At 35.6% G+C, this 21,481-nt stretch overlaps 3 protein-coding genes across 5 annotated transcripts; 1 reads left to right on the top strand and 2 right to left on the bottom strand.

The window, feature by feature from the left end:
• Positions 1-28: 28 nt before the first annotated feature.
• On the top strand, positions 29-1,466 carry LOC114517920 (very-long-chain enoyl-CoA reductase-like). Its single transcript, XM_028537771.1, has one exon. The coding sequence runs from the start codon at positions 276-278 to the stop codon at positions 1,083-1,085; it is 810 nt and encodes a 269-aa protein (XP_028393572.1). The 5' UTR covers positions 29-275; the 3' UTR covers positions 1,086-1,466.
• LOC114517897 (sorting nexin-7-like) lies at positions 1,442-9,882 on the bottom strand. Of its 3 annotated transcripts, XM_028537748.1 has the most exons (21): positions 9,789-9,882; positions 9,255-9,376; positions 8,154-8,248; positions 7,485-7,538; positions 6,733-6,805; positions 6,547-6,627; positions 6,332-6,436; positions 5,863-5,939; positions 5,704-5,766; positions 5,497-5,581; positions 5,203-5,341; positions 4,872-4,972; positions 4,666-4,782; positions 4,479-4,557; positions 4,087-4,148; positions 3,958-4,008; positions 3,821-3,886; positions 3,321-3,401; positions 3,119-3,169; positions 2,666-2,818; positions 1,442-2,296 (listed from the first exon to the last, which is right to left on the bottom strand). In XM_028537748.1, exons 2-21 carry the CDS (start codon positions 9,342-9,344, stop codon positions 2,216-2,218), a joined length of 1,704 nt encoding a protein of 567 aa, XP_028393549.1. In that variant the 5' UTR covers positions 9,345-9,376; positions 9,789-9,882; the 3' UTR covers positions 1,442-2,215. The 3 variants fall into 3 exon arrangements, with proteins under 3 accessions (XP_028393549.1, XP_028393557.1, XP_028393564.1); XM_028537756.1 differs by lacking the exon at positions 9,789-9,882 and having other exon boundaries at positions 9,255-9,778; XM_028537763.1 differs by lacking the exon at positions 7,485-7,538 and having other exon boundaries at positions 1,443-2,296.
• A 398-nt stretch (positions 9,883-10,280) lies between these two features.
• Positions 10,281-20,916, bottom strand: LOC114520046 (DNA-directed RNA polymerase I subunit RPA2-like). Its single transcript, XM_028540249.1, has 35 exons — positions 20,786-20,916; positions 20,624-20,701; positions 20,122-20,181; positions 19,777-19,851; positions 19,412-19,531; positions 18,820-18,885; positions 18,509-18,583; positions 18,335-18,433; positions 18,014-18,109; positions 17,630-17,706; positions 17,445-17,518; positions 17,301-17,373; positions 17,133-17,186; positions 16,718-16,835; positions 16,533-16,620; positions 16,219-16,325; positions 15,778-15,913; positions 15,608-15,681; positions 15,331-15,537; positions 14,848-15,000; positions 14,569-14,613; positions 14,300-14,407; positions 13,987-14,061; positions 13,715-13,816; positions 13,349-13,432; positions 13,135-13,189; positions 12,872-12,968; positions 12,721-12,793; positions 12,547-12,615; positions 12,351-12,409; positions 12,047-12,144; positions 11,766-11,891; positions 11,439-11,566; positions 10,876-11,040; positions 10,281-10,558 (listed from the first exon to the last, which is right to left on the bottom strand). The coding sequence occupies exons 1-35, from the start codon at positions 20,909-20,911 to the stop codon at positions 10,340-10,342; spliced, it is 3,459 nt and encodes a 1,152-aa protein (XP_028396050.1). The 5' UTR covers positions 20,912-20,916; the 3' UTR covers positions 10,281-10,339.
• Between the last annotated feature and the right edge of the window lie 565 nt (positions 20,917-21,481).

The following is a 21,481-nucleotide window of genomic DNA, read 5'->3' as shown; positions in this document are numbered from 1 at the left end:
CTCAGCGAGCAGCTTCGCCTTCGCATCCACAATCTCGTTTCCTGAACCTGCAATCACGAGCACAGGGAAAAAGATTGACTAAGGCAAGACGCTCTTCAAGACTTCAACACACCATAAATTGGGATACATTTATTTACCGAGAGTACGATTATTGAAGGCGACGAGATTACGACACCCCTCGCACGTCACCTCCGTTTTCAGAGTAGTGTTTCAGTGAAAGATTACAGTTTTTGGTCGTTAGCTACCACCTTCCTTTATAATATTCGCCATACAAAATGGCGAATAAGAGGAAAGTCAGAGGTGAAACTGAAGAATTAGTCAACACCCGCAACGATATACAGCAGAATATGGACAACGATTCAGCATCAGGCTACAATCCGGTATTTGTCAATTCACTCACGTATGTTGGAACGTTGGCATTTTTTATTCTCTTCTTAGAATTACCCAGTTTGCCAACACTTCCATACCCACTTAATGGATCCATGCTTGTATCGAACGATGGTGACTTCGCTAAGAATACAAACGTGAAATATCTGTTCATAACCTTGTGGGCAATACATTTTATCCGACGAACACTAGAAGTGTTATTCGTTCATAACTATAAACGGCGTATGCCGTTGGTCGAAAGTGTTGGTGCGCCTATCTATTACTGGTTCTTTGCTATCTGGATTGCTTGGTCAATGCGTTATAAATCAGGTTATGAGCAATCATTTATGATTCTAGTGATACTGGGGAGTGTAATATTTGTTATTGGTGAAATAGGTAACTGTATTTGTCATATCCAGTTACGTGGATTCCGAAATGAAAAGCACCCGAATTATATTTCCAGCTCATCCGGCCATGTACTTCCTCATGGGTTATTGTTTAATTACGTGTCATGTCCGCATTATTTCTTTGAAATCGTCACATGGATAGGATTCTTCTTTGCAACGTGGACATTGGCATCTGTCTTGTTTCTCCTTGCGACTATTCTCACATTAGTCACCTATGCATACAAGAAACATAAAGCTTATGTACACGAATTTCACGGCAACGATGGAGGATATCCTCCAAACAGAAAGGCATTAATTCCCTTTATCTTTTAGTATATTTAAATGTTATATATCTTTATGCTGGCTTGCGTGACATCTGTTAGTTTACAAAGTTTATGTAGAATCTATTATTAGTATACTACCTTAGGTCAAATATGAGCTGACTTAATTAATTGTATGCATGCTTTTAAATCATAGATCGATTTTTGTTTGCCATTTAAAAAGCATTAACTAGGAATTAGGGTAACCCTTGCCCTATGACATAAAAAGAAAGCAGTCTTCGTATATGGGCCGATAACTGGAACGGCAATGGATTTGACAATTAACTGGAAGTCTGGAACTGTTCAAAGACTGTATATTTTTCGAAATTTATTCTCATGTAATGACGTTACATTGTAAAAATTTGATTAAACACCCAGAATTGATGAACGACAATACACATGAAAATGAATTTTAGACATAAGGTAACATTAACAACGACAATTAATACACTTAGTTCTGATCTCATCACTTAGATTAATATTTATAAAGCAGTGACATGCTTATAGTCGAAATATTTCCAAAGAGATTTTATCTACATGGATTTGCCTCAGGTCTTGAAAATTTGCTTCAGGCAGTTTCTTGAATGACATAGTTTTCGTATTCAACTTGATATAAAACAGACGCGGATGCATGCAGCAACCCTCGCTCTTAAAAGATTTGGTGTTCAGGGCTATCCTATAAATATTTTTCCTGGCTGTCTACAAAAAATTTATCTGCTCTTTTAGCTTAGATATTTTTCGACCAAAAGTCAATAATTATTTATGCTCGTCACTAATAAATTCGTAATGAGGTTGTCCAGTCCAATTTGGACGCTAATGGCTAAAACGGATGGACGAGCGGAAGTTTATGATAGGGTAAGGAAGTTTATTAATACGTGAAGATAAATGTCCAATGACCATGGATGTGGTTGTTTGTTGATTTTACGTTATAAAGACCTTCAAAATTTGCACAACGTTTTACACCTCCTGCTAGTCCAACCCTTTTAGCCAGGCCAAATTAAGAACCGAGAAAAGTAAGGGCGACTTTGCGTCCAGCTTATTAGGAAACTGCCGGAAATAGTCTCTTGCATGAGAACACCTCCGTCAGCTGCGACATTCCCTGTGAATTCCCACGTGGAACATTGTCAACACCATAGCTGTCTGTCACGTGAACACTATTGCTCTGTTATCACGTGATAACATCGTTTCTGTCATAACTATCGCTGCCTCCCACTTGCTCTTAACCTGTGAAAAAAATGAAAATAGAACCGTTACGATTTTCAAGTTCTTGAATTTCAGATGTTTATGATTCGCATTCAAAATTAAGTCACTGAATCCTTCAAAATAAAGTTACTACAAGTTTGAGACTGGTGTAATTGAAGAAATTTCAAGTTCATGCATGGCCATCATCTCAATATTGCTGTTTAATAAACGAAAGCAATCGTTGAAGTTTCCTGGATCCTGGTTTGGATCAGTGGCGTTCCAGGGTAATGCGATATCTAATTTGCAATCACATTAATAATATTCTTGTAATTTCTTATTTCTATTAACTGTGATTACCCCTAATCTGCCACTGGTTTGGATGTTCAAAACCTTATAAAATTACCACATTACCTTCTCATAATGTTCAAACTTTAACGTCGTGTATTCTATAAATATTTCACGCAACTCTAGTTCTTTCTGATAGTCGAAATGATACAGCTCATCCGAAAGATTCTTGTACATCATTTCCAAGTGTGCTTTGGCAGCAAGGTAATTAGAGTTCGCCTGGAAATTAAATATAACCGCATTCAACACAACATATTAATTAATTTTAATAACCTATTGACTACTAAAAATCTACTAACGAGGAAAATCGCTTGGCGTTAGACAGAGTATAGTAAGACAGAGAACCTAGACTAATCGCGGAATAACTGCTTGGACATCCACTGTAATAGTAAATTGATATACATAATACAGTGTACAATCACACAAAATATCACTCAAATGATCTAATGAACTTTGATTTGTTACAGCCCCTGAAGAGGAGTAATGCCATTCTTTTAAATTTTTTTAAACTTATCTAACCTCAGCCCATCTCGTCGTGAGATCTGTATTACTTTCTTTACTCATATTTTTCTAGTGAAAAAAAGTTGCAAAACTGGGTTAAAAATTAAACAAAAGTAAAAACTCCTGGTGAACAGTATTTCACTATTCAGCGTTACTACAAGAGGGTGGATATCAATCCCCAGGCCTCTACAGTAGCTAATTTTGATTTCCTAATTATTACCTTCATGTCTTCACAAACCCGAACTTCTTCTTCCCAGTACAAAAAACTGTTCACAGAACTTTCTACTCTTCCTAATAATTTCTATATAATGAAAATATCGGATGTTTGTATAAAAAACTGCAAGTGTCATCGAAATTATAGCATATATCGAAATGAATAGTGATCTTTCTTCACACGCTACACCGTGGTTATAGTGGTATCACTGATATTGGGGGTAGCCTATTCAAACAGGAAAACTGGAGTCTTTCAAGAGTGGCCATCTTGAATGTCAGCGATACTATACCATAACCACAATGTAAAGTGCAGGGATGAACGAGATGCCATAATTGGGGGGAGTGCATGGTAAACCATCATAATATAATCGTTCTGCCTGACAAACGAAAGCAAAACGAATATACGAAAACAGTGTATGCACTCCCCGTCCCAATTACCGCATCTTGTTGCGGCTCTGGTAAAGTCCTACGAATACTTAACAGGGCGATATAAGGATTATAACATACCTGACAGCTATAAATATATTCTAAAACACTTTGAAGATCACCAATAATAAGTTTCTCATCCTCTTTCTAAAATATAAAAATGCATATTTATAGTGCTTTAACACGGTTCGAACCATGAATGTCAAATAATATTTTACCTGCCCTTTCTCTAAGTCATCGCAAACTTTACTCAATGCTTGTGCCGCAGTCTGTGTTGAAAACAAAGAATATTGTTCCAAGTTAAAAAAAACTGAATGCCATCATTATCATCTACTGTGTATATTTACCTTCAAGTACGTATCTTCAGGTTCAGATTCTGCAATAGATTTAAACCATCGACCTTGACCTTCTAAAAAATATAAAATTTAATATAATTTCTCTTTAATATAATTTATCGTGAAATATTCTTCGTTAAGTCTATCAGTCCGGACTGACTGGTATACATGAACTGAACCAGACCTAATTCGTTGGAATACTATGTTGTAGAGTCGTTCCAATATAACCAGGGAGCAGCGTTGCAGCGCCTTATAATACGTCAGGCCCTCAGGTCGAAACGTTGAGAAGTGTTTTTGTCTATTTTAGGCAGTTGTTATACCACATTGATGCTAATTATGTTGTGGAGTGTGAACGAGTAAAAATAACCATGCCAGAAATCGTCATAAAGAAACAATATACTCACTTTTCGAGCTAATTTCCAGACTACTCCGTAAGTGATTAATCAGACCACTTAGACTCTTCACGATGGATTCTAAGTATTTCTGCAGAGAGAATATAATCAGAGATGATCTTAAGGCAGTTCATATTGAACATTAGTGTTTCCACGAGGTTTCATCCAGACACTAAAAAAAGTTATGTATTTTAGTTACCTGACATTTAATCAGTGTTCCTTTATCACTTGTGTCAATCCTGGAGGGTTTATGTTCAACTGGAGTCTGTTTTAACGACTGCCTTTCATTAAACCCTTCTTTGGCAATTTGAATTTCCTTTAAAAAACCAAAAAAGGAAAGCTTTTAATGCCTTGCAAAGCTGATGTCTCGTTCCAACATAAAACAATCGAAACCCCAAGCAGTACCTCATCTGAACCAGTTAGAAATAATTGAAGCAAACTGCTGGTTCGCAGAATCTGATGTTGGCAAAGACGAGAAAGAAATCGCTCCAACTCTCTAGTTTTCCCTATAAAAATAATGAAACCAGACGTTACGCATGCACAGCTATAATTTTTGTAATATAATCTGACTAGCAGTTCTTCTTTAATAGAGTTCTCTAGTATGGAGGAGAACCATATACACATCAGTTTAAAAATCCGAAACAAGGCTAGATGACCTAGCAAACTGCTGGATGAGTTTTTTACAGCTTCACCACCGCGATCTACTGTATTTATACTGTATCCTAGTTATACTTACCATTAAGTGTAGTCTGTTGTAGTAAAGGAGGAACTACACATTCTGTACACAACTCTTGTAAATTTTCTCTTAACCATAAACAATCTGATTCACTTCGATGAACATCATAATGAGTGCTATTGTAATTTTCAAGATTTGTCTATAAAAACAAAACAAACCTTTATTTGTAAATCGTATGTGCAATGTTACGTTACGGTAAAAGCTGCAGTATGCTTAAAAATGTAGTCGTGAAGTGAGATTAACTTATTTTTTTTAACTATTTTAAACTGTTTGCCCATTCTCAGTCTTGCTTACCCTCGTGACAATTTTAAACGAAGCTTTCTCGATATCTGCTTCCGAACAAGTAACATTCACGATCAATGTGTCTGGCTTATGCAATCTACATGAACGTTTTAAAGATTAACAAAATGAAGATAACAAAAGAATGCATGGAGTGTTTTGTAAACGGGAATATTGATTACAGCAAAGGACAGTACATAAATTGTTTGTGTTATCACTTACGCACGATTCTTTGACTGTGATTGCGCAGAGCATATCCTTGAATGACTTGTTATTTCATCAATTCTTAACATCAAGAAAAAATTCATTTTATACAAAGGCAAAACCTAATTGTTGTTCAAATTTTCAATATAACCTCACAAAAGTGTGGGTATAGCTCACCTCATCTTTTCAGAGCAGAGCGTGCATGATAACACAAGATCGTCAGGGTCTAACTCAGCACTTAGTCTGTGACATGCCTGTTGGAGGAACAGGATTATCGGTAAACCTGGGTGTACGATCATTACAAGAAAACTGGTCGACTGTTATCATTCTGTCGCTAATATCATATACTCTAACTGGAATTAGTTATTTGTAATTGTATTGCGAATCCTTCCGATGGAAAAGATATGTCCAAAAAATAACAACGAAGCAATAATTAGATCTGCCAAGTACAACGTTACCAACCAGACGACCACACGTTGGTCAGATGTGGAGTATATTAACCAGATGTGCTGTATACATATTAACGAAGTATGGAACCATACATACATACAAATACTGTAATATGACTTCAATATTTTCAACCCATGACGCAAATTAAGACAAAATGATGCCAGGCATGAAATGCAAAGTAAATTAATTTCTATACCTTCATTTTTTGAGCTATAGGTTTATCTGTCTCTTGAACCACGTGTCCATTGGGGAGAATTTTTGCTTCATTTTCAGAACCAGGAATTCCATCGAATAATTTTATCTGCGAAATGAACAAAAATGACTGTGAGCTTTGGTGATACGAATTCTCTTTAGCTACCAAACTATTGATTACAAAATAACATATGTTGTCGCGAAGTATCATGGCCTTACCAAAGATTCCTGACCAGTTTTACAAATTTCTGACCTTAAACGGTCAATATAACCTTGGAGTTCTTTGATGTTTTCTTGTTCCTAATGGTATAAAGTGTTATAAATAATGTTATACTGTCAATTATATCATTAACTATAAAAACGATATTCAGGTACAAGTATAAGTGTTTTTGACACTGCAATTACCCTCAAGAGGAGTACTTGAGTTGCACCGAGTTCTTCCTTAAATGAAACGGAGTTTTCGCCGACGCTATAGTATCTTTGCAATAAAAAGAAGTAATGAAAAGATTAAATCTGAACGAAAAGATTAATTCAGAAAAGAAAAAAACTTATCGCAATAGTATAACATTTTTGTTAGAAAGCTGGAAGCTTAAGTTAATTGGGGGGGGGGGGGGGGGTGCATATTCATATATTCGTTTTATCATACTGCCTGTTCTATATATTATGGCAGGGGTCACTGTGAGCAGTGAATATGAGACATAGTGGAACTATCGTTGTAAGTAAAAGAAGTATGCATCGCTAGCTTTAGCTAAGTTTCGTTTTACCATTTCCTAAAGGGGTCTGGTTGTAAATGGTCTATGGTTTGTTAGTTTTGATAATCTCACGCCCATGATCAGTAAATAGTGCGGCTTGTTAATGAACACATTTGGCGCAGGTCCGCCGCGCAGCGTTTCTGAAATTCGTCCATAAGCCCTTCACAATTTTAAAGGAGAGAGAAAAAAGGACGAATTCCTTAAACGCAATGTATTAGTGTGTAGATAATATACTTGATCCCTCCCTACCATTCAGTGGAAATTCAAAAAACTCGCGAATATAATTTTTTTATCAAACAGATATACGAAATATTGTTAAAATGAGTACTGTAGCTTAACTAAAATAACACACAGTAAAACAGTAAGCGTATATAGTGAATGCGTTACGATATCAAATTAGCTTACTCTTTCAAAATTTGATGAAGTAATTTGGTAAAATGACCACGCTCTTGAATAAGCCTTAAAGAACAATTGAAATGTTAGGGAGGATCAGGTATTTTCGCTCCATTTACCGTTTACAAAAAATACACCCCACAGAAAATTTATACATTTTCATTATCATGTTTCTTGTGTTGATATCATAGATCAATTATTATTATTATTATTATTACTATTAATGTCCTAGCTTTGCAGAATCTCCCCAAGGGATCATTAATGCAATAGAAAGTTCAACAGCTCAAGCCAAAGATCAGGTAGACTGCATGCATACCCTGCAGCTGTAAGGCTTTTTTCAATATAGTAAGGACATATGAACTTTGAATACTTGTCTGTGAAGATGCTAGTGCGAGTTTAGGTAGTTTTTACAGATACTGCTACCAGCTAAGCTGACATGGAATCACCAAATTTTCTTGGATAAAGAACACTTACTGTACATTACTACACCATATACCTATTTGCTACATAGAAAACAATTGGAGAGCAACCTTGCAATTCTAAATGGATGGTGCTTGGAACAAGTTTTCAGTTTGCACAATATGCAAAATTATTAAATGGCATCCAAAGATGAAGCAAGAGAAGACTAAGTATATTAAACAACCATTCATAGGGGAATTTTGATACCTAGAAATCACCTACCTGTCACTCAGATTTTTATTCTCGATGATATGTTCATCAATTTTCTTCTGAGCCCGACGCAATCTTTGTCTCAGGTCTGCATTCTCTTCTCTTAACTAGCAATGGCATTTAACAACATAACTTACTCTCTGCCAATTCTAATGTCATCAAACATTTACTTCAGAAATAAGAATTGTATTTGTAATAATAAGAATGTATTTGTGATATAACTGCCTAGAGGTCCTAAATAGTGATACTACCATTAACCACTCGAAAAGGTTGAATATTCACTGTTATGAACAGAATTTGGAATGGCAGACAAGTATATACAACTACAGAATGACCATATTCAGAGCTCAGAATAATTAGTGCGAGCAGAAAATGTTTAAAATCTTAAGCCTTTTGATCATCTTCAGAGTCAGAGTTATAAACTCCTCTGTGTAGTTAATATGAAATTGGTAATATGAAAGTTCACCTTGACAGGTATACCCAGAAATATTCAATTCATTAATGGGGAATGTTTTACTGAATTTAGGAAACGTTGTAAAACATTTTTTTCAAATTGTCAAGATTAATTTTCTTTTAAAATAATCCTTATCAACGTTAAGGCATGCAGGGTGAAGTAATACAAAATTTACTCCATATCAATGTTCCATATCTAAAATGATAATGAAATACTCAACAATTACTAGATATGAAATTTATTGATTGTTTCAACTTCCTGTCTTCTTCCTGGGTTTTGTTATTTGTCAAAGATAATCAATACTAATTAGTATTTCTACATCGTAGGTTCCATGTGCTTAGTATCAACATTATTCATATTCAAAAAACGTTCCATTCACTAATGTAGCAAATTAATTAAAGTACGCGTTCGAATTTCGTCTTATAATCTACGAAAATATTTTGGTATTGCATTTGTAATTCTACACTAAAAAATATTTAAGCGCATGAATTTCACAAAGTAATAGATAAAATCATAAAAAGCAAGGATTATTATCTTATAATGAATCGATATTGGGATAGTAATAAGCATAGCATAATATTGTTTCCCAGATTAGGATAATAAAATAGGTTGTCTAGTAAAACCGTCAATATTGACATTAGCTGATATCATGTTCTAACCTGCTGTATCTCACAGGAATAGTCGTCGTCGCTTGTCGACATCAATGGCGTGCTATCCTCGTCCGTTTCAGCATCATGACCACTGTCCATAGCCAGTAACGATCAATCTTATAGCGAAATTTCTGTAGATTATAGTATAAAATATTGCTATTATCACGCGACCACAACTGCGAGACACGCATTACTGTGTGTGATAAACAAGCTAAGTAGTCAGCCAAATCCATTTTACATCAACAAAGCTTATAAACTATTATTCTTGAACCTTGGAAATTAGGCAAACTCTCAAGCAACCTATATACAAATACAGGACTACACCGCCTATCCTGTAACGAAGAAAGAATTTCTTCATATGATTTTCACATATATGTTTAAACAACATGCGACACTCAATTTATTTTGAGGTCTCACAAGACCCACTGTCTCTCGCACATTTACAAATACACAAAAAGAATAGGAAACTTTAAATTCAGAACGACACGGTTCCCTGAGAGCGACAATAATAGATATGCCAATAGAGCAATATAACTACATCACCTTATATGTTAATCTTGTTCCTGCAAAAATTTGTCATCCGTGAATAATGATATTCATATTAGTTTGCTTCGGCGGTCAAGGTTTTGCAATGGAATGCCCCGCAATTGGCCGCAAAGACCAGGCAATATTACCAATACCAGCATGCGTCACGGGCTCCATATAGGGTAACAAAATACGTCCCAAGATTGTGATTTGTCTAAGTTTGTCGGTCCTGCGTCAACACCAAAACGATCGTAGGTACCGTTGCAACGATACACAACATTTTTTTACAAGAAAACAGTGGACCAAGACTTGCAGTAACCAAACCCTTATTGCTCCCATATACACATCCGCCATTTCATTACGGTTGCCTGGTAGGTCACATAGAATAAAATCAACAATTAGTCTCTGCATGGTTGGTGTCTTACTACCTTGCCAACGCCTCGCATCATTGAAGAAAAGTTACTCTTCAGTACAAAATTACACAACTGACAACAAGTTCGAAGCATCCGATATATATTCCACATCTTTCACTCAAGCATATTTACAGAAGTCAATAGTCTGATCATATTTCACTTCACATCTAAAGATACTTTAATATTCATAGCACCGAGTTCAGCAACAAGGTATCGGAAAACATAGGGTAAAGAAAGAACTTTTATATGTTCACTCGTCTCACAACTTTTACAGCTCCATTTTCTTGTGACATTTGATGCAACAGCTGCCATTTCTGATGCAGGTTTATCAAAAATTGGTGATAGCAGACTTCCACACTTTGAACATACATGGCCCTGTTGTTAAGAGAAATTACAGTTGTCAGGAGCAAGACTGTTTCGAGTGAGAATTTAGCCGGTGCAACTTCGGCATGACGTCATCTGCTTAGGCAGAAACTTTAAAGATGGACCCCCCTCCACTCTAAACCTGCTATCAGATACTTTCCACTGCATGGGAAGTTGGAGTAACTACGTTTTCTTACAAAGCTAAAACTCTAAAGTTGAAAATCTAGAAAGCAATAACTCAGTATTCCTTGAGCGCGCTCAGAGTTTATTAAGGTTGTTTTGAAAGGACACCTTTATTTGATTAGCCGCAAAATACATGCACGTGATACCTCAGAACGATCTGAACAGTTCATTAATCTATCTTGCAAAAGAAATGAAGTTCCATGGGCAAGTAAAGCATCGCGCTCCATTTCACCAAAACGAATTCCTCCTTGTCTTTTTCTGCCTTGAACAGGTTGATGAGTAAGAGCATCAATAGGACCAGTCGCACGCACCTGAAGATGAAAACAATAAAATAACTTGAATTAATTATAGCAATTGATCTGACGCACGATGAAGGGGGAATATGAAACTGTTGGGTGACGTTTTCAGGTTCTATGTATGTCTACCATACCATCACAAAATATCAATAACACTTAAGTTAGTAAAATTCAATGTCAGAGTGCTGCTGCAATCACTTTGGAAGGCTGTCACTAATTCATGGTCGGTAAAAACCTCAGCGAAAACCTGCCATCAGATGACACGCAAATAGTATCTCATCATCCATTGACATACCGTTGACTGTGCATGTATTAAACGTAACTAACATCATTTATACTGCTTGAACTAGAAAACCTCATTCCATGCAAGCACAGTAAAATTGAATAAAATTACATACAAAATTAATAAGTACCTGATATTTATCCGAGACCATATGACGTAAACGTTGATAATAAACAATACCAAAGAATATATCTGCTTCAAATTCTTTGCCTGTTATACCGCTATAAAGCCGCTCTGTTCCAAAATAATTGTAGCCAGCTAAACAAATCCAGAAATTTTGAGGTATTAAATAAATATATCATTAACTACATAGTTACTGGTTATAGTAGAGGTTGTTACTTGTTGCACTGTCATTCTGATAAGATATTTATGTGGTTTGTTCCATGACCACAATGCAGTAAATCGGTCAATGAAACGAGATACGACAATATTTATAGTAACAACTAAGCAAACCTACCTTCTATTAACATTTTACCGAAATAATCAATGGCAGAATTATCTTCAGAAAATGTGAATGGTGTAGCGTCATGTACCAAACCATGCATGCTCGCTGACTTGCCAGCCATACTTTCGATCATCATTCCTGGAGTAATAAATCATCATAATCATAAATCATTTAGACTTCTCCAAGGATATGGACAAAATGTGCCTAAAATTTCCTACAGACAATATATTTCTGATTGTCAAAGATATATACACATTCACGAGAACAGTTTTTTAGAAGAATCCAAATCTTACCAATAGTCATACGTGATGGAAAGCCGTGAGGATTAAAAATAATATCCGGCGTCATTCCAGATTCTGAGAAAGGCATGTTTTCTGCTGGCCACTTTTGACTGTATGAGAAATGAAGAAACTATAGATATTATACCACCATGCATGCCTGGATGAAGATATTTGAGGTATGCGGTAGAGAAGAAATAAAAACCGCAGGTGTAAATAGAAACGACGATTTATAAACAATACCTATAACCCAAAACAGTTGAGATATATGAAAGTCTACATGTGTTTAAGAAGTACAATGTATCTTATATCAGCTCACCTACAGATACCTTTCTGCCCATGTCGACTTGAGAACTTGTCACCAATGATTGGATTTCTCTAAATACAATAATTTAAACATGTGATCAGCTTTTACGATCAGCAGAAAGAACCTAATTGTGACTACCTGGAGTTTCGCTGGAACTTTATTTTTTTCAGACTCCTAGCAGTATAGCTAGGTACAACAGAAAACACACCTGTATTCTCCACTTCAAAGATACTCTTTGTAACTCACCATCACCGCTATCATTACCAAGAAATTTCACCTGTAACGAAGTCGCTACTTTAAAGAAATTGCGTTGCCAAGTTGTAGACAAACGTGTGTCGTGCAATATAATGGTCTGAAGTAAATATTATGAAAATGTACTTACGGATTCCAAGTATGCCGCTTCCATGTAATGGTAATATTTTACTTTTGCATCACCAGTTGTCAGGTCGATATAACTAAAAAGTGTGCGTATAGTAGTACTACCAGTATTGATAGCAAAATCATGTCAGGTGTATATACTAAAACATACTCACCAATAACAAGGATCACCATTCTCTAGCTTTGTCCCAATTGGTGGAAAACCATCTTTATCCAGTTTTCCTGAAACTCTGCTATCATCTGGTAAACAACCTAAACGATCAATCGAAGAATTTTTCTGTACTGCAGAATAAAATTGTCCTATGGTATCCACTATATAGTTCCTGTACAATGATGTCTCTGTAAAATCTACGAATTTCATCGATTTCAAAGAAAATGACTTATTTCTTCCCTTTTGGTATATTTAATGCACACGTACCAAACCTAAGATTGACATTTCGAGGATCACTCGCATATTTCGCCAGATCAACGACCTGTAGTGAGAATAAAATGTTAATAAAGTTTCAAGAAGACTCTCGATCATAACAGGATGGTGCATGCTTGATTACCTGCATTTATACACCATGTTGAATTAGAACCATGTTGAGATACATGCATGCATCTATCTACATACCTTTAAATACGATATATACCTCGGTTTTGTAAACTGTGCCATGAGCAAAGCCACGCTCGAACGAAGATTTGTTTAATATCATGGCATCTTCCATATCATAACCCTAGAATAAAAAATACAAAATACGATAACGCAGGGACAAATAATTTTGCGACAAACCAACTAATATCATAACGATATATCACTTGAACGAACTAAAATCAGAAGCGTATAGTTCTATAAATACTTCGAATTAACAAGTGATTCTGATAGGTAAGTAATGTTCTTGAAAAGAATAAGAAAGTCCAAAGTAAAAAAATATAGATAGTGAAAATTTCAAATGCACTCTTGCATCCAAATAGGCAAGGTAATCATAACCAAAACATATTATTTTGCATGAGTTTACCGTGTAAGATATAACAGCGACAATTGCATTTGTTCCCACAGGATAATTATCAACGTTAAACTCATCGTGAGCTTTTGGGCGAACTAATGGCGACTGGGGAGTCTAGAAAAATGGATAAAAACTATTATTCATTACTTCTGACAAGTTTCTTTGATTATGTACGAACGCTCGTATATATGTGCAAGGCCGGAATACGTTCTAGCTAGACATGCCAAATAAAACGTGGAATTCAAAATTAAATGACAAAATAAACTTCATTCAGTCTTACTGACCTGTATCCGATAAAGTTTATTATCGCTACGAAACGGAAACGCGTGACATGGTGTTCCCATTGTTTGTTTTCCCATCTATATATAGTAGATTAAGGCTATTATAATAGTTGGCAAATCAATTCAGACCTGTACAGACGACTCACCAAAGGGAGTAATAGCAGGTATCTACGCCTGGGCGATGGAAAGAATGAACATCACTTCCATGTCAAACTGTCTTCCTTTAGTTTGAGGGACAAATGCAGAAATAACCCCATGCAAAATAACTCACAATCACCTGCTTTGGATTCATGGACAAATTCAAAGCATTGCTAACCTGACATTGATACATATTCCTGGGACTTTGGTTAAAATCTGAATATGGTGTTAAACTTGCGACAGTGCTGAGGAATCCAGTCTGTTTTATCTCCATGTGTGTCGTGATCTACAAGTGAAAAATACATGAAACCAGCTCAAAATTTCACACATAATTACATAAAGAATTATTGAGCTCTTGCATACATGGAGCTCCGCGGTCAACAGCTAGGTCAGTGCACAGTATATAGATAGTGAAATGATGAACAGAATCTCTTCTTTTGACCTTACCCCTTCATGAACCTCATCTGGAACTATTGCAACGTCAAGATATACCTGAAAGCATCGTAATTTCAAATTATACTACAGTTATGTAGACGAGACATGTAGCATTGTTAGCAAAATAATAATATGTTCACGATGGTGAAGACATAAAAGCTTCTTAGCAAGTTTCTTTGGAGCAATATATCACTCAATTTCGCAATAACTTTCGAGTGTTGTCGTAGAAGCACGTTACGATGATATGCCTTTCTTTTAGTTTTCTTTCATGTCTGGACGGTTGTTATTTACCTGTTCGAATGTTCCAATCATTTCAGGTTTTCCAGCAGCGATATTTAATAACGGCCTCGTCATTCGCGCAGGAGTGGTGAATAAAAATAGACCAGGATACTGACTTGCTGTTTTAGTGAAAGGAACTAAACAAACTTCCAAATGTTTGGGAACCTAAAAAAGTTGAAATAGTTTACAATAATTGTTTTTAATGTAACAATACAACTTCATACAATTTAATCGTAACTTGGTGAGAATGGTCTAAAGTGTATAGTGATTTAGCGTATTTATATTACAGATCTAGACATTGACGAGGCTAAAGTACAGAATTTTGATCGAAAGTTTCTACTTGGAAGAGTTGTTCAATTTGTTCTCACTAAACACTGTGGGGGAGGAGGGTGGTGGGGGTGTGAGGAAGTGGTGCATTCTAGTTAACGTTTACACCCAAAGAGGAGTTGAAGAGAGCTTGAAATGTATATCCGATATTTAACATGATTTACTAGCCTGTTCCAGTTGTTCAACTTTCATTATTCTTAGTCTCTTTACCAAATCATTGGCCAATTGTTCTTCCACATAACCTAATACCCTACCATCTAATAAGACTGGGTAACACGACGGCACAGGCGCTGAAGTCGGACAGTCCAGGGGGGTCATACCAAGTGAACATAACAGCCGGGGGAGATGCGAGGTTTGAGGTGATACATTCACCACCTGGAAGATTAAATTCATTAGATCGACCAAGTTTAGCCTAACATTTCATTACCTGATCTCACCATCTCACCTCGCACATAGCCGCTAAATGATTCAATAGCCCACAGGGGGCTCCGTCTGGGGTGTGAACTGGACACAGAAATCCTGAAAACATAAGAACATGTGCAGGCTGAATATTGGCAAAAACTCCCTTGGTTTGATAAAAATAGGAAATAATAAGTGTGATAAAAATTTGCTCACCCCAGGCTTCGGGAAGAAGTTTTCTCACAGATGTTGTTCTCATCTGAGCAAAGAAAGCTCCACGGTGAACACAACGAAAATGGGAGAGATATCTGTAATAATTGAGTTTATCTGCCACTACCGAATAACCAGCAATCTATGAAATATGAATGAAACTGTTACTACCTGACGCTAAAGTAAGCAGTTCTGTATTACTGATTTTTCTGTACAATGCTAGTAAACCTTGCTTAATTATAATAACTTGTAGGTACACCACGTAAGTATTAAATACTGCAATATTTAATACTTACGTGGTGTACCTACAAGTTATTATAATTACTAAAGTCGCCATGCAATCATACAAGAAAATTATAAACCTTGCTTAGTTGGTAACACTACACCGACAGTTCTCAATTGATCTACTGATTGTTAGACTTGAAGCCGATAATGATAAAAATACACCTGCATTAATCCCAGTCCGGATTTACTTCTTAGAGTGCCAGTGGCTAATAAATATTCCATTTGGTTGGTCAAGTTAAAACAATGAGCCATATTTTTCAGTAAAGAAGCTATATAGAAAAAATAAAGAGACTACTTTTATTCTTGTTCCACAGGAACCACTAAGAGGTTAAACATTATTGTAAAAGCACTCGAAACATTTGTGAATGTAATTTGAGGCACCATTGCAAAGTTTACCATTGTACATGCATCACATTAAAACTCTTGAAATCATATCGAATACGAATGAGCCCGACAATTGAAAAAGTTGTCCATACTTGAATTTAAGGTAAATTTGCTTGGGTTCTTCTTGATATCTTTCTCCAAAGCAAATTTTAAGGAAGTCAACCAAACTTCCAATTTCTCCTGAAGATAAAGAATAATAAAGGTCGACAATGCATGTATATATATACCGTTTTATAACGGAGAATATAGTTACGAAATAAATATAGCGAAAATCTACCTTTAACACCATCAGATAAAAATGCCCCCCAAGAAGTATTTCTTGATTCATTGGATTATCAGCTGATTCCACCGCACATTTCTCAAGTGCAAAAGCGTAAAGTTTCTTTACCATAAACCTAACATTTTAGGAAAGTGAAATGAAGCAATCTTGGCAACGACTTAGTGTCGATAGACCTTTCTCATGATGACGTCAAGCGTGTAAGTCTGATGCTACCTACACAAAGTTTGATCAACTCGTTAGTTTTGCTCATTTGCTGAGCCAATAAAACTGCGTGTAACATTAGACTTTCTGCGTTCGACGTCGTTGTGACTTGTGAGCAAGGTTTATTGGTTGCATAGTCTGTTAAAAGCTGAGAAAGAACACTAGCCATGCGGGGTTACCATTCATTCATTATTTCCATTATTTGACTCACACAATAAGGTTAAATTTGTCAAGATAAGAATCCAAGTGAATACAGATACATTTCCTGAAAAAAAAATATGAATTTTTGAATACTTTTTTGATAGGAAAGTGAGAGAAATTCCACCGAAATAGAATGTATCAATGACAAATATTAAATATTATAAATCTCTGTAATTACCGAATTAGAAATTTAGCAGCTGAAACATTATTATACCATTGAGGAAGACCTAATTTCACTCGAAATCGCTCACCTAAATTAATAATTATAAACAATCAAGATCAGTTAATTGAGTTTCCATGCAAAGACACACACGTTCATTACCTATATAATTCAATATCTTCGTCTGGGTTGTTATATCCTGATCTTGTGTCTGTCTCAGCATCGTTGCAATGCAACTGAATCAAAGCAGAAAGCAGTGAACTTCACACTTAGATAGTATGCACAATTTCTTTCATTATATGTTGAATACATGGACAATACGATCATAATAAAAATCAAACACCTACTCTTTTAAAAACGTGTTCGATTCTTGACCCTTAGTAAGTTCCTTGTAGATTTGTTGATCTGTTGTTTCATACAGAGCCTTGAAAAATCATAAAAATCCTCAATAGCTGTCGTACGCACATGATGCATGCAGTACAATACTAGTATTTCTAAAAACATCGCAGTTTTCAGTTCAGTTATAAGCGGTGCAAGTATTTACTACTGTTTGCATGAACAGTCGTAAAACGCTCTTGCTATAAACTGACTTGTTAATAAATACTTTTCTTTTTATCTTGCAAAGGACTAAGTTTAATTCCCATTTCTGAACGTTAGGCATCAATGTATTTCGCGTAAACTTATTTAGGATTTCAAGCGCTTGATTTATTAAAGTGTTTCCTATTTCATACCTTTAACATGAACATAACCGGCATGAAAAATTGCTCTTTGTTATATGTAAAGGAGAGAGAACATGTCCCATCAGTAAGATAGTGAAGTACCATTGTCTAGAAACAAATATATTCACGTTACAATTACAATTTTCAGAAGTATTAAAATACAATTGTTCATGTACCATGTATGCAATGTCCTGAAATAACGAATACCAGGTTTATAGAAAAGATCTTTCGTTTTTGAATGTTAGAACGCACATAGTAAATATACACAAGCCCGTTGGAGACATTAAGAACAGCGTTTTATTTAAAAAAGTAGTACATGCAGTAATAACTTACATTGCCTGTTTGGTCTTTCTGTACGCAACGAATTTGAATGCCATATTCGGTATACAGAGGTCCGCGTTTCCGCCATGATGATCGAGTAATTGCAAGAGGCTGTAATTCAAAATTACAAAAAAATTTAAAACAAAAAGCACCATAGCTGTCAATAAAAGCGGATTGAATACATACATAGTTCCTTCTGGGCATCACTAACATTCGAATAACCTTTTCAATACCATTAATAATGAAATAGCCACCACCTTCCTAAAATAAAGCGTGAAAGATTAAGATTAGAAATGTACGGTTACGGAAATGGATTATATTTTCATTGAAATAAATATTTCTCATGCAGGAAAACGTGTCAAAAAAGATTTCATTGTATTAATGGTGAAATATGGGAAAATGAGAAAGGATAGTAACCTGGAAGTAAAAGACTACTAAGTTTGTTGGAGAAACACGTGCAAAACAGCTGATTCAGAGGAAGATATCAGTTCACTAACCTCAGCTTCTTCATGATTAGCAACCAGATCTTTTGGACCCAAACCAAACAATGAGCAACACTTGGACTAAAACAGAGAAGAATGTGGAAATAAACATCGTTGATATACATTTTATACAAGGAATGAAAGGCTGCATCTAGATACTCTTTACTAACATTGTAATAATGTAATAATAATATGGACTGAATTAAGGCATGGACCACTAACAGAGGGTTACAGTTGGTGATAGTGAGTGACGGTGGGTGATAGTCGGTGACAGTGGGAGAATGTGGGTGACAGTCAGTGACAGTTGGTGACAGTGGGTAACAGTCAGTGATGGTGGGTAACAGTGGGTGACAGTGGATGACAGTTGATGACAGTGGATGACAGTGGGTGGACACCACTGTGGGGCAGTGGGGGACAGTGACAGTAACACACTTAACTATTGGAAATGTAATTTCAGATATTTTGCAAAAGTAATATATAAAGTTGCTGTTATCTGTAATCTGACATCCTAGACATAATTATGAGATGCTATTACGTACTTTACCACGGTCATGTGTTTCAAGAAACCTTAAGTTAGCTAACTGAAAAAACATATTTTTATCATTACCTTCACCATTACTGGCAACATTGCTATGACTTTGGCCACATTTCCACAGATCTGATTATTTACTTTCCACTGGAGAGATACCTGTAGTTTAGCATTGTATGTTGTACTTCTTTGTCTACACTATAAAAAACACAAAATATATGGTGAATATACAAGAAAGACCTGGAATTCATAATTGAAACCATTGTTATACTGATACACAATCTTTCATTAATCTATTCATATAAGATGGATTCGAAATGGCCAAATGGCGGAAGTATGAAATAATAGTTCTAACAATTCACACCAGATTATTTCTCATTTTATTCAACTTGTACCAATCAAGATAGTATCCTTTTTCAAATTAATTTCTATTGAATCTATACCTCTGCAGGAAAAACTCTCAATGATTTTGAGTGAATATTTCCTTCTGGTACCATTGGTGTTCCAATACTTGCTCCCTGGAGGAGGGTAAAAAGCTATCATTAATCACAAAGTAAAAAATGTGATATATAAAGTAAATGATTTGAACAATAAATTGCTGAATTGTTTAGGACATTACATTGTTTTAGCTAAAGAAATTATTTTTTCTACTCATTTTTATCATCTATTAAAACAATGTTGTTGGTATTGCTAACAATAATTCATTTTATCAACTTGCAGCATTAATGACACTAAAAGCAAAGCAAAAATAAAAGCTTAAAGGTATAGCATGCATACAATATACATACAGTAAAGTAAACTGATGCTTTCTGTCCATTTGGAAGCTCAAATTCCTGAGGAAAGATATCCTGAAAGAAAATTTTATTGTTTCTCTTTTACAGTTATTTATAAGATATTTATATATGATATGGTACTGTAGGATGATACCATATGTGTATATATATGGCATAATATGATATAAATTATATCACCGGCACCACCTGTCCCTCACAATCAAGTAACATATAAGGCATTATTGGTTGACCAGCTATTATTACTTGCAAGTGTTAACCAGCCCCTCCAAGCACTTCAGCTGGCGGAGTATTTTGCCACTCCTGCAACCTTCTCTTGCCAGCCTCGTCACAGCTCATCAGGCCATTTGCTTGTGTTATGTTAGGGAAAGTGTATACCAGATGTTACCTGCATAGCAGATGACTCTCTCTACTCAGTCACTGTACAGTAAACACCAGGATATCCTTACTGTTGATAGTTCAGATGTTCCGGGTTTTCCTTTTATCATATAAAATATACCTGCACAGCTAAGCCCAATCCTTCATCCACAAGAAAATTGAATGATTCGATATGCGGTAAATACAAATCTTGGACGGTCTATGTAGGAATATAAAATCTGAATATGTATTGAATTGGAAATGTCCTTAAATTTATAATGTACAATACGTTTCATCATTTTACCTTGTACTGTTCATTGCTGAGCTTGCTGTACTCAGGTGAAGTGAGATTTTTTAGCGAAGGCAAACTTTTTTCTTTTGATACATCAGAATTATCAGCTAAATCCTGGATTCTCATATTGGCAGCCATATTGGATTTGACGGCGCAGAGACCTGGAACGAAGTTGAGTTTACTCCACTATCATGGTCACCATCTGCTACAGGCTACAGCAACTTTTAAATTTCAATAACTCGCTATTGGCAATTAAAAGCTGTCCAAAATCAATAGGAAATGCGTTTTATTAATTATATTTTTGCATTTTTCAACTGTAAAATTGGCGGAAAATGCGGTCAAATAACTCGCTAATGACGATCTATCAAAACCATAAGCATTAAATACTTTGGAAGAACAGTCTGTATAGTTTTACAGCAAACAAAATTTTCAATTGAAGCAATATAGTTTCATGACTTGACAGACAGAGCGCCATATCTTCCATGCAAATAATTTTGAACTGTAATTGTAACTGAATAAACCTGGATCGGGTCTTTAAATTCATACTCACGTTAAAAAATGCAGTTTTCTCGCAATACTTTGCTCCAATACACAAATGTTTTTTTCTCTATGACATAACGACTCTCCAGATTTAATAGGTTAGTTAAATATCGGTAATTTGTCCGTGACTTGACTGATACGAATTTTCGCGGCCACAGCAGTCATTTG

The sequence above is a fragment of the Dendronephthya gigantea genome, unplaced genomic scaffold (assembly GCF_004324835.1).
Source record: "Dendronephthya gigantea isolate DGI-Jeju-01 unplaced genomic scaffold, DenGig_1.0 000000F, whole genome shotgun sequence".
NCBI classification, from domain to species: domain Eukaryota; kingdom Metazoa; phylum Cnidaria; class Anthozoa; order Malacalcyonacea; family Nephtheidae; genus Dendronephthya; species Dendronephthya gigantea.
This window is presented reverse-complemented; position numbering and strand designations above follow the sequence as displayed.